Below are 12,683 nucleotides of genomic sequence, written 5' to 3' on the forward strand. Positions count from 1 at the left end.
CATGCCTTCTATTTTTTTTTCCTCTTCCTGGCAGCATCAGTACTGATTTTCAGGTATTTTCTTGCTGTCTGAGTAACAGGTGAGATAGCACCTGCAGCAGTGTAGGACCTACATTTGCTCCACCCCTCTGCTGTCCTCTTCACAGACATCACTCGCATTCCTCTCGGGGAGGGAGTAGGCAGTAAATGGTTACAGTGTGTGAGCCACTGATCTAGTTAATGTTGCTTCCTGTGCTTGTGCTGTGAGCATAGAGTAAAAAGAGGTTGAAGGCAGGTAGGAAGAAGTCCACAGACCCACTGCAGCCATGACCACAGCTGTGACAGCCCCCTTGCACTCTTTTTCCATGGAAAGTCTGAAGGAGGATCTGGGACCTTGAGGTAGTGTAGCGTTATTCTTTTCTCTGTGCTTCTTATGGGTTGTACATTTTCCACCCTTTTGTTCTTTATTGATGCTGTGACAGCTTAATGTTAGTATCCTGGGTACAAAGGAGAGGATCTGGTAGGATTAAGCTTGTGCTTCATGGATGTCCTGGCTAAGAGTGGAGGCATGATAATAATCAGCAGTTTAAATTATATATTTTAGACACTGGACAAGGTCCTGAAAGTAATGAGTTGAGGTTTACCTTTAACTGAGCTCAGCATGCTTGGTATGCTTCTTGGTATGGTAGAGTTCTTTTTTCTTTTTGCTTTTTACTTATTCTGTGAAGGAAAACTTATTAGATAGGGTTGGGGTTTTTTCAGTACAACAAAGCAGACCTGTTAGCTAAAATACTGCCAGACTAATGTGTTAAATATTAATCATCTCTAAAGCATGTGTCTAAAACAGTAATCCTTCTGCTTTATTTGATAACTGCCAAAATGCCTACTGAAATAGATGAGGGAAGTGCCAAAAGAGGGGTTAAAAATAATGTACTGTGTCTACAGATAGCACTTTGCTATGGGTGGTTGTAAATCCTGTGAGTGTCAGAGCTGCACTGAGGAGGTAGGTGCTAGATAGTGTGTAGTCGAGGAGCACATCCTGCATCAGACTGAGGGCTTGATCTTTTAGCCTTGATAATGTCAGAGGTGTGAGGGTTTGTTGTCCTGTGGAAACCCAGCAAAACTGGATAAACCCAGCAAAATTTCAAAAAACACTTTTTGCAAATTTGTGCATTATCTTGAGATGATCCACAGCTCTCACCCCCCTCAGAAGGTACATGCCTTCTTCCCACAAAGTGACAGAGCCAGTGCCTAGACTGCGAGATGGTTATGGGTATTTAGTGCCTTCTGCTAGTGCAGAGCTGGGAAGAAATGTCATCAGGGGAAATTTCTCTGTATGTACTGGTCTCCAATTTCTTGACATGGTGACCTTCCAAAAGTTTCTCAAAAACTGTTGAGAAAATAAAACACAGAGAAAAGATCCTTTTGTTTCAGTAGACATCAGATGCAGGAGCCCAGGAGTCACAGAGGTTCAGCCAGGGACCTACAATAGTAAAGCCAAAAACCACATAAACCCACAAAGGCAGGAATAGGTATGACTTGGTTCTCCTTTCTCTGGGAAATGCAGTCTAGAAGGAATTGTTTATGGCCCAGAAGAGAGAGCTAGTGCTGGCATTGATGATGGGCTCCCTCTGGTGCCTCATCCCCACGGGGAATAATGCCCTTAGAGACCCAAGCATATGCACAGAAGACTGCCCTGGTGCCAAGTGGCAGAATTTGCTGGGGGGGCCCTGGGGAGCTGCCACAGAGTTCTTTCTAAACCCTGCACAGCACCATCCCTGGCCATCCCTTACAACTGAGCTGGACTGATTTAGAACAGTGTTGGGCAGGGTAGAGAGTTGGGCAGGTGTTGAGAGTTGGGCAGGGTAGACTGGTACAGCCACTTTTGGGGCCCACCTAGGAAGTCTGGAAAGCTTCTTCCCCCAAGATGTGGGCTACAAAGACCACTTTATGGAGCATGAGCAGCAGTATCTGTCCAAAATGGCTCAAAGAAGCCCTGAAAACAGGCCTTTGCTCAGTGCTGCAGAAGAAGGAAAAAAAAAAAAAAAAACACCTGAGGACACTTGATAATCCACCATGGGGAATAAAAAAAGCCATTCTCTCTCAAGCTGCAGGGCATGAGAGGCCATCTTCATGGGGCATGAGCAGCAGGCAGCAACCCAGCCAAAAGAGACTGAAGAAGCCCTAAGCAGTGGTCATGCTCAGCCCTAAGCATGCTCATGCACTGCTTACCTCCACAGCAGAGGAAGGTAAAATAACCTCAGGTACCATTATCAATCTGTCCCAGGAGAAAATTCCTTCCTGACCTCAGTGCTGGCAACCAGCTATTCCCTGAGCACTTGAGTGAGACCTTTCACCTCCTTGTCACATAGGGTGGTAAACCACTCAGGAGATATCCAAGACATATTCTGACTCAACATCTCAGAGGCTTGTGAGAGTAGCCACATGTCCCCAGCCTAATGGATCTTAGAGACAACATTGCTTTCTGTGTCTGGCAGGACGCCAGTGGGTGCTCCAAAGCATTGGAATCCCTTGTGACATCTCTGTACCCTTTTTCTTACAGCTGCTGCCCCATCTCTGCAGGGCATGAGAACAGAAAGCTCTGTAGTGGTCCTCCTGAAGGAATCCTCTTGGTCTTGCCAGTGCTCTCCAGCAGATAAGGGCTTGAGAGCCTTGGGCACCTCCTCATGTTCTAGATCTTTGCACTGCCAGCATCCCCATTCAGCCACCTATCCCCCTTCCCTTCCCCCTTCCCCGTTCCCCCTTCCCCTTCCCCGTTCCCCCTTCCCCCTTCCCCCTTCCCCCTTCCCCCTCCCCCTTCCCCCTTTCCCCTCCCCTTTCCCCTTCCCCCTTCCTCCTTCCCCTTCCCCTTCCACCCTCCCCCTTCCCCCTCCCCCTTCCACCTTCCTCCTTCCCCTTCCCCTTCCCCTTCCCGCCAAATCCTGTTACTCCAAGTCTCGTCTCTAGCTCAGGTGTCCACGCTTATTTTCTGTGCCTCCCTGACAGCCTTCGAGGAGCGAGGGTGCCCTGGCTGACGTCGAGAAAGCAGAGCAGAAAGTGACAGTAGGTGGACAGGGAGGAGAACTGGGTGCAGGCTGAGGCCATGGTTCTTCTGATAAACCAGCTGTCCCTGCTGCCCGCTCCACCCGCAGCTGCAGTAGGATTTGTTGCAGGAGAAGATGCCGCAGACATGGCCTTGCGGCTCCAGAGGCCCATGGCCGTGTCCAAAAGCAGGCAGTTGCCACACATAGTGGGATGTGAGGGGAGAGGGAAAATACACCAGGAGAAGAGGGAGAAAGAAACCCTCACAGACTGTCAAACAAACAACCATTTATTTCCTTCTTCTACAATCAAGGGATCTTGACTTGCACCGCCGTCGGCGGGACGGCCTCTTCGGGAGCGTGGGAGAGTCCTGAGGGCCAGAGGCTCTCCTCTTTGCTGGGCGCCGGGGCCCCTCGGGCAAGCAGTCCCTGTCCCGGCCAGGAGGGGAAGGGCTGCGGCTGTAGCCCTGGGCAGAGGGGCCTGCTGCTGCTGCTGCCCTGCTGCCGGGCTCCTCCTGGGGCTGCTCCCGCTCTGCAGGGACGGGCGCGGATGGAGAGTGCCCGGGGCCCCCGCGGAGAGTGTCTTCCAACGTTCCAGCGTCAGCTTCCACCTTGGAGACTACAGGGCTGCAGGAGGAAGCCAGGGTGGGAGTGGGAGTCCCCTGAGGGGATGCAGAGGGGTCAGGGATGGCTGTGGGACTCTCCTGCTCCTCATCATCCTCTTCCTCAGCACGGGAGTTCAGGAGGTTCATATGCCGCAGGATCTCATCACTGCACCTCTCAGCGGCAGTGTCGATGAGCCGCTGCACAAATGCCACCGTCTGCTCCTGCAGCAGGGGGTGCAGCTCCCGGACCAAGGCCTCCTCCCTCAGCCCATAGCGGCACAAATTGGCTACGATGGCGCTCTGTGCCAGAGCCACCTCCCACCAGCGGGTCCTGAGCAGCTCCGTTAGCTCCTGGTTCAGCCAGGGCAGCAGGGGCTCGAGGATTTCTGAGCAGTCCTGGAAAAAATCTGCCCAGACCTCAGGTGGGAAGCCAGCTATGTAAGCCCTGGGCATCAGCTCCGCAGCCCCCTGCTCATCCTGGTGGTGAGCAGCTGATGAGGCCGAGGGGCTTGGAAGAACTATCTCCAGAAAGTCTTCCTCTGACCGAACAGAGTAAATAATGCTGTTGATAGCCTGCCTGCACAGGGGGCATGATGGTTTCGTCTTGGCCCACCGCACAATGCAGCCCAGGCAGAACAGGTGGACACAGGGTGTTACAGAAGCGATTTCACCTGGAATGTCACGGCAGATGGGGCAGTTCCACACTGTCTCTGTGGCCATGTTGTGTGTTGTAGCAGAGCTGGGGACAGCAGCTGCTCCCTCTTGTTGGTGTGACATGCTGAAAAATGGTCACTTGCTGTTCCAGGGAGATGGGCAGGTAGAAGAAATGCCCAGGACCCTCAAGAAGGACACACTCACAGCTCCCCAAACACCATCACCCACCCCAGGGCCACCCTGTGTAAGCATGTTTCCTGCACCACTCACCTCTGCTGCTGCAAGCACCAGCCACAGTACTTGGCTTCCTGGACCAGGTAGGGCTAAGGAAACAGGCAAAGTCTTGTGAATGAGAACTGAGAGATGCTGACAGCAGCTCCCAATGACCTCACAGGCTTCCAGTCCTCCCAGGCATGCTTGCCAGGAGTCCAGGCGCGAGTGAGTCTGAGCCAGACACTGCCCGTGCCCAAATATAAGCAGTGAAAGATATGAGGTCACAATGCATTGCTCACTTAGGTTGCCATCCATGGAGTCGGTGGACTACTCATGTCACAGTCCACTGTTCTGTACTGGCAACCTTGACTGCCTTCCAAATCTGCCATAGCATGCCTTTCTCCCCTGCAGGTACATGGCATCAGGAGAAAAAATGGGGTATGTGGGCCATGCTGTGCCATCATTTGTTCGTGCCTCTGACTTTTACAATAATTTCGAGTCATTAGTTCAAGCACTTCTCCTGTAGAAGCATGTTACCTGCTAGATTTAAGTTTTTGTGATGGGTGGGTGCTGTGGGCATCAGGCACATGGGCTGGCCTATTTAAATCTGGTGAGATGACAGCCCATATTCTCTATTCTCAATGCTGCTTGCCTGCACCACTCAGAGAGGTAAGCACATCCTGACATGTCATGCCAGTCTCTGCACAGACTTCTTGCCAGGTTGTTTTTAAATTCAGATTTTTTTCTTCTCTACAGCCCCATGGGATTGGGGTTGACAGGCACAAGGGTGTGGTCATTAGCTCAGTGACCATTAAAACCCTCTGTTGCTCTCATCCCATTCAAAAATAAAGGTGAAAATGGATAGATAACTGAAAAGTAAGCATCAAGCACAATTTTGGGCAAACCAGTCAGAAATGTGGAAAAAATCTATACATCACCGACTTTTAATCTCTCTCCCTTGCGGTAGGACTTGCCACAGACTGGGCCACCCAAGCAAGTGCAGGTCTGCCTGTTCTTGCTGTGCTTCCCAAGCTGTTTTGCCTGCAGCTTTCAGGGAGCTGTAAATCACTCCAGCCAGGCTTGCAGCTGGGCATTTTCTTTCTCCTTAGGATATTTTACTAAAACTACTGGGAAGTGATCAAGTGAGTTACAGCTTGAAACCAGTCTGGTAGTGAAGGGGATTTTTAGAGGAGTTTTCCTGCCTCATTTTCTCAGGAATATCTTCTAGTGAAAACGCCTTAGGCACATCACAGGATCATCCCTACCTTCTTGAACCCTAAAAATACATAACCTCAATCAGTGCCAGCTCAGCAGGAGTTTAGTTCATGTTCAGTGTGAAGTAAAACTTCTAAAAGCCAAGTTCCTGCTGCTTTGATGAATGAGACCAGTATCCGGGGTTCTCTGTTGGAGGAAGGTGGATGTGTGTGTCAATCTGAGCTTTTTCTTGGCTCTTTCCTTGCACTGACACCCTTCAGTGCTGAGGACACCACCAAACTCTCACCTGGCCCCTCCCTGTCCCCAGGCTGTTGTGGGCCCCAGGGGTGGCCTGGGGGTTGCTTCTTGTCCTCCTGTAGCACTGGGCACAGCCCCCTGTCAGGGCTCCTCTGGGCCCTGCGACTCCATTCTTGCCTGCTGCCCTCACAACTCCAAGGCACCACTTGTACCCTGGCTCTCTCTGTCTCTCTCTGACTCTCTTGCCCATTGAAAACTTGGAGTGGGGCTGAGCTCTGGTCTTCCCTTGGCTCCATTTTCCAGGGGATTCTTGCATCCATCCAGAGCTGCCACTTCCCAGTTTTCCTGCCTGCAAGCACAGGACAGACACAAGAGTTCTTTTCACACATTCTTGGCCTGGGAGCACAGCAATGAAGCAAGTCTTGGAAGGCAAAAAGTGTGTTTGTCATTGGTATATGTTATACTTTGGAACATGCCCAAAATAGTACACACCTCTTGTGTTGTTGCTTCTGATTCTCATTCTTCATGTTCTCAACCTTCAGAAAACAGGACCTGCTAGGCCTGTATCCCTGCTGCTACATTCCATAACTCTGTCACTTGCCTTCGCCGTACTACAGAGGATTTTTCAAGCTAAACTGAAGAACGTATCAGCCTGCTTCTGGCGACATGTGCACATTGTGGTAGTGGTTGTGAGCATCAGCTCTGAAACTGATGCAGACAAACAAAAATTAAAATAATATCCTATTTCCAGTTGTAACCTGTGTGTCATGTGTTCTTGAATGTGTTTTTGGGTCAGAAACTCCCTAGAACTTCACACAAATAACAATAATAGTCTCACCATCATTTGACTCATGGTGAGTGCAGCAAATAGAACAGAGCAGTTAGGCCCTGTTAAACACAGAGCTCTGCATGACAAGGTCCCACCCAGGTCTGAGGGCTCCACCCCAGAGCAGCTCTGCAGTGCAGGTCCCAGGCCCACCCAGGAGACAGGGGCAGAGATGGGCACACCCACAGCAGGGCTCAGGCAGGGACAGAGGTCCCAGGGAGAGGTGGGACACATTCCCTGGGCCCTTGGCAGGAGGTGGTGGAGCTGGGGACCCAGAGGAGGCCAGTCCCAGCCACTGAGGCCTGTGAGCACCACCAGGACCCTGTCAGGACTAAACTTCAGTGCTCCTGTGCTCTTCTTCAGACACTGGTGGTTGGACATTTTGGAGACAGAGTATTGGGCTAGATGGACCTTCCCTCTGAGGGAATGCTGCTGTCCTCAGGCTCTTGTGTTTTAGCGTGGTTTTGCAAGGGAAACAGCTCAGACAATTCTAAAAATTAATACAAAGTGAGGAATACTTCACCAGAAGATCAACAGGTATTGCTCAGCTCTTGAGACATTTGCAGCCATTTAGATGAGAAGCACATCCTGCACCAGACTGAAGGATTGATCTTTGAGCCTCGCTGGTGTAAGTGATGTGGTGGTTTGCCATCCTGTGAAAACCTATCTCAGTTGAACACTGATGAGTTTAAAAAAAACACATGACACTTGCTCTTTTTGCAAATTTGTGCAGATGGTCCCTTTATCTTGAGATGTTCCACAGCCCTGACCCCTCTCAGAAGATACACACCTCATTCCCACAAGGTGACAGAGCCAGGGCCTAGGCTGGGAGATGGTTATGGGTATTCACTGCCTTCTGCTGGTGCAGGGCTGGGAAGAATTTTCTTCAGAGATTTCCCCAGTGTGTACTGGTAGGGAAAGATGAGAGACAGAAAAGAAAGAGGAAGAGAAAATGAAGAGAAGGGAAGGGAAGGGAAGGGAAGGGAAGGGAAGGGAAGGGAAGGGAAGGGAAGGGAAGGGAAGGGAAGGGAAGGGAAGGGAAGGGAAGGGAAGGGAAGGGAAGGGAAGGGAAGGGAAGGGAAGGGAAGGGAAGGGAAGGGAAGGGAAGGGAAGGGAAGGGAAGGGAAGGGAAGGGAAGGGAAGGGGTGTTGTTTTGTTGTTTTTTAACGACTCCTGCTCATGTGAATAATTACGTTGTTTCATGCACTTATTGGAAAAACAGAGATAAAGCAGTGAGACAGTCTGTTGTACATCATACAGGCTTGTCTGCTCTGAATGTTTGACACTTCTGAAAAGTTAAGCCCCATAATTTCTGAGGCAGAATTCTCTACTTTAGGTCTAGGGTTATCATATCATCTTCTCATACAGCATCAAGTTGATAAAAACGTTAGCTTCTACCCCAAAGTTTGAGTGGGCAACTACATGAATGATTTTAGTTTACTTTTAGAGTTAACAGCTGCCCCAAAAGCAGCAGCTATGAGGGCAGTTGGAGGATGACATATTTCTTGCAGTAGAAGTAGTGTGAATTCAGTTTCTGGTTTCAACTTCTTTGGTATGCTGACCTCTAGGGAAACTTTTTTGCAAAACAGTTTGCCAGAGTATTTTGTGTAGGGAGCTATTGTGGCTTCAATCAAGTCACAGACCTTTTTCTAGGGAACAGGCATGAGAGTAGGCCCTCTCACAAAGCTGCTCCCTAAGGTGGTTCCAGCATGCTTGTGTGAGTAAAGGTCTTGGTACACTTAAGCAGGGCTCAGTCAGCAGAGGAAATGCATACTGAGTTAAGAAACAAGGTGATTGTTCTGAATATTTATGAACTTGGTAGTTAAAAATCAGAGGAAATCAGGAAAGTCCTCTGTGCTCTGAGTTTTTGCAGGGCTGCATACACCTTTCCATCCATGGCTAAAACTGTTTCAGCAATGGATGAAATTGCTAAACAATTCAACCACTTGAATTCTAGCCTGGGCTTTGGGAAGTATAAATAGAAGAATAAATAAATTGCTTTCCCAAAGGACTTGGGGTGAGTGGACACGGTCTGTCATCAACAGGCAATTAACCTGTTTCAAAAGAGATTAGACTTAAAAGCTGTTTGTTTGTAACTGCCTGCACTAACTCTGTCTCTAAGGGCAAATAGTCCTTCCTTCTAGGTGTTTACCTCCTTTCATAGAATCACAGAATGGCCTGGCTTGGAAGATCATGTAGTTCCAGCCTGCCCACCATGGGCAGGGACACCTTTCCTAGCCTCTAACTAAATTCATAGAATACTGTGATTTCCTGTCTTTTTTACGCTAGACAAGTCACACTCTGCCAGTCTCCTCTGAAACTGAGATTTCAGTTCATTGATGATCTTTATAGCTTTTTCTGCTCCTGTTGTAAATTAATTTTTTTCTGAATAAGAATGATCACAACAGACAGAGACTCAGTGGTCTAACAGTGACTTAAAGACAGCATTAATCTTTCTCAGCTCTTCAAGTGTATGGGTTGTATTTGACATTTCACTTGTAAGTCCACTTGTGTCCCAATCAGCCAATACACAGGTCTTTATCCTTCTCTGTTTTTTTTCCAACAGCTGAGTTCCCAGATCATTGCAACATTTTTCTTGTTGAGAAGAACAAACATGAATATAGTGAATCTAGTCAGTTTTCCCACAGGGCCTTGGGAAACATGAATTATTGCACTCTAGTCAATAAACAATCTTAGGACAAGATACAAACACAGTTGCAGCAAAGAAATAGCAGAGGTAGTAACAAAAACTACAGCAGACTACACAAGACAGTATATGTAGACATTAGATTATTTTTCTAAAATGGTTAGAAGACATATGAAAGCATACAGTACATCAGAGAGTAAAAATGTCTTCCAAGACTTCCATATTTATCTAAACAAATCAACCAAACAGCAAAAAAGCACAAGCTAGAACTTTTAATTCCTCTGTGGCTTGGGAGAAATTGTTCTTTTTGGTTAAAAAACAGAAAAAAGAACCCCAACCAACCAAACCCATCCTTAAGGAAAAATGCCTACCAAGTCAACAAACAAGCCCTGAGGAATTCTGCTGAAAAAGATCTTCAAACTACTGAAGACTTTACCTATCTCTTTTTATCTTGATGGATTGACAGTTTGTTCTGCATCAGGAGAATATTGCTAAGGACTTAATACATATGGTGGCATAGACAGGACACAGAAACATTTTTTAAAAAGAAGAAAGTACAACAAAAGCCTTAACAAAAAAAAGAAGTGGTACCATTGTCCATGACATGTAGCACAGCCTTCACCTTACCCCTGACCAGCTCAGCATCTGTTTGTACCAGTTGCGTTACACTAACGATGGTGAACAGGTGGGAACAGAACAGAACAGTCAGAACAGAGCTAATGTGCTTAATGTACAGATACAACAAAGTATTTAAATGAAAAACAGAATATGAGTTGAGTTGGTTTTTTTTTTTTTTTTTTTTTCTTAAATAAAATTAAATTACTTAAGTGTTAGTCCAAGTTTCCTCCATGGGATGGTTGGTAGGGAAGTGCTATTCCGAAGGCTCAGTTTCTAGAGCTGGCACAAAAATACTTTTGTAGATTATAGTATTTTTACTGCAACTTTCCAGGTGTGTTTTTCTCTACTGTTTACCACTGTTTTCATGTGCTAACCATATAGTAATACCTTGCAAGATATGAGATCCCTGCAACCAACATTCCTATGGCACAAGGTTTCAGTCTGTTGTGGAACAACCATCTATAGAGAGTACTGGTTTTCACACCACTGCAGGTGCCAAAACCTAATCTGGAACTCCTCTCCTTACTATTTGCTCTTCCACACTAAGCCTTGTGGAAATAAGCTGTAATGCATCTTCAATTTTCTAGCTCTCTGTGAATCCAACAATTGGCACTATGCCATCAATGTCTTCAATACTTCTGAAGGATTTTATTCTCTGTAAGGAATCTGTTCCAGGTCTGCTTTGTTATGTCAGGAATCTATGGATAGTTTTCCACTGTCAAATACTATGCTGCCATCACCTGTCAGCTGACATGACTGCTGTTGGCACATCCCCCTACAACCTGGTGTAGCTTAATTCCAGGCAGAGCAAACTTGCTGTCATTAGCAGCTTAGCTTCTAGTTAAGCTTCTTTGACAAGCCATGAGGCTTGCTCCAGATGCATAAACAACAGCACTTTACTGCTAAAGACACAGCTCTTTCAAATAACATATCCCTCATCCAGAAATGCCAGGTAATGCTTGGGAATAAATTAGAAATTGCATCCTGTGTTGCTTTGTCCAGATCTGCCCTGTGTAATTATCCATGGTCTCTACAGCTATTCTGTGATGTAGGGTTGTTGGCTTTCTGGATTTTGTTTTTGGTTTTTTTTCCAGTGTGCCAGAGGCCTGATGGCACACTGGCTTTGCTGAGTGTGCTGCAACAGCCCTGGAGAACCTCTTTATAGCTGCTGAATATTCACATACAAGGTAAGCAGAAAAGGATGTTAGAAAAGCTGAGAGCAGTCTCCAGACCACTATGGAAATATAAGCTATTCCCCAACAGCAGGGAGATGCACAGTATTTCCATAAGGCACAGCATGCTGATAAAAACCCACAATTTCACAAAGTATGAATGCGATCACTGCCTAGGTTAGCGTAATCCTTCTTGGACAGGGACCTTCTCTCCTGAAATAGCAGGTGGGCCAGCACTTCAGGCTTTTTCCTTCACCATCCTATGGGACATCATTAGAAAACAGAAAACAAGCAACTTGGTTGTTCTCCAAGTAATTTACACCTTAAGAGGAAGCCTGAAGGAAAGTGCAAGTGCCTCTGTGTGTGTGTGTGTACAACTAGAGAAATATGTCATGAATGCTTTGATGACGTTTGGAAGAAATGTGAGTTGGAACAGATAGGTGAAGGGTGAATTACTGAACACACTTGTGAAAGAAGATTTGCTGGATAGCAGATGACACACGGGACCTGGACAGACAGATTTTTGCTTGGGTTTAGAAAAGGAGAGGAAGCAGTGATTTAAGGAGCTGAAATACTACAGTGAAAAACAGGCGGGTTCCTTTGCTTTGGTCTTTTTTTTTTGTGTGTGCTTTACAAACAAACGTAACCAGTATGTATATAAGCTAGATAAGAACAATCAGATAGCAAGATGGCCAGAATACTATTAAATCCCCAAGGAAAGACAATAGATTCCACTTTTAAAGTGCGCACAACATTCAAGATGGTATAGCAGATGTGCGTAATAGAAGACAGTCAGCCCGGGAAGCTGAGTTGAGGCACCCAGCAGTTGCAGCTCCAGTCATGAAATTCAATAAAACCACGAAAAAGCAACTGGATAGAGTAGGTTGAAAAAGGAAAACAAAAGAGCCTGAGTCTTTCATTAGAGCATGAAATCAGAAAGCTTGGAGGGAAACTTAAAATATCCTAAGTTTCCTAAGTTGTATTTAGTTTCAGTAGTGTAAGACAGCAAAAAAAAAAAAAGTACTTTCCATTAAGCAGAGAAATGGCTTCACTGTTCCAGAGTAACACAAGTGTTTTATCTGAAGAGGTTTTCTCTCACGCCTCCCAGTCGACAGCCAAGGTCTACGTACAATGAAAGCAGGGAAAGCCATCTGGGGACCGGCGGGTTTCCTACACCACCTCCCAGAGCCTGACGCACCACCTCAACTCACAGAACGGGTGAGGTGGGCAGGTACCACAGTGGGTCGTCTAGTCCAACCTCCCTGCCCAAGCGGGGTCATCCTAGAACACATTACACAGGAATGCGTACAGACGGCTCTGGACCACCTCCAGTGAGGGGCACTCCCCACCCGCTCTGGGCAGCCTATTTTGGTGCTCGGTCACCCACACAGCAAAAAACTTCTTCCTCGTGTTCAGGTGGAACTTCCTGTGCATCGGTTTCTGCCTGTTACCTCCAGAGAGCACCGGGAGAGAGACA

At 47.2% G+C, this 12,683-nt stretch overlaps 1 protein-coding gene and 1 long non-coding RNA gene across 2 annotated transcripts; one reads left to right on the forward strand and one right to left on the reverse strand.

Annotated features, from left to right (window-relative positions):
- Positions 1–3,297: 3,297 nt before the first annotated feature.
- LOC137480554 (E3 ubiquitin-protein ligase Topors-like) lies at positions 3,298–4,742 on the reverse strand. The gene is made up of 2 exons (XM_068201662.1): positions 4,549–4,742; positions 3,298–4,402 (listed from the first exon to the last, which is right to left on the reverse strand). Exon 2 carries the CDS (start codon positions 4,399–4,401, stop codon positions 3,310–3,312), a length of 1,092 nt encoding a protein of 363 aa, XP_068057763.1. The 5' UTR covers position 4,402; positions 4,549–4,742; the 3' UTR covers positions 3,298–3,309.
- Positions 4,743–5,057: 315 nt separating this feature from the next.
- LOC137480561 (uncharacterized) lies at positions 5,058–6,700 on the forward strand. The gene is made up of 2 exons (XR_011002969.1): positions 5,058–5,160; positions 6,486–6,700. It is a non-coding gene; the product is annotated as an uncharacterized lncRNA (long non-coding RNA).
- The last annotated feature ends 5,983 nt before the right edge of the window (positions 6,701–12,683 follow it).

This window comes from Anomalospiza imberbis, chromosome 1 (genome assembly GCF_031753505.1).
Source record: "Anomalospiza imberbis isolate Cuckoo-Finch-1a 21T00152 chromosome 1, ASM3175350v1, whole genome shotgun sequence".
Classification (NCBI taxonomy): domain Eukaryota; kingdom Metazoa; phylum Chordata; class Aves; order Passeriformes; family Viduidae; genus Anomalospiza; species Anomalospiza imberbis.

Bases quoted from the DNA above. Each gene is read 5' to 3' on its own strand.
- LOC137480554 (XM_068201662.1), bottom strand. From the start codon at position 4,401: ATGTCACACCAACAAGAGGGAGCAGCTGCTGTCCCCAGCTCTGCTACA.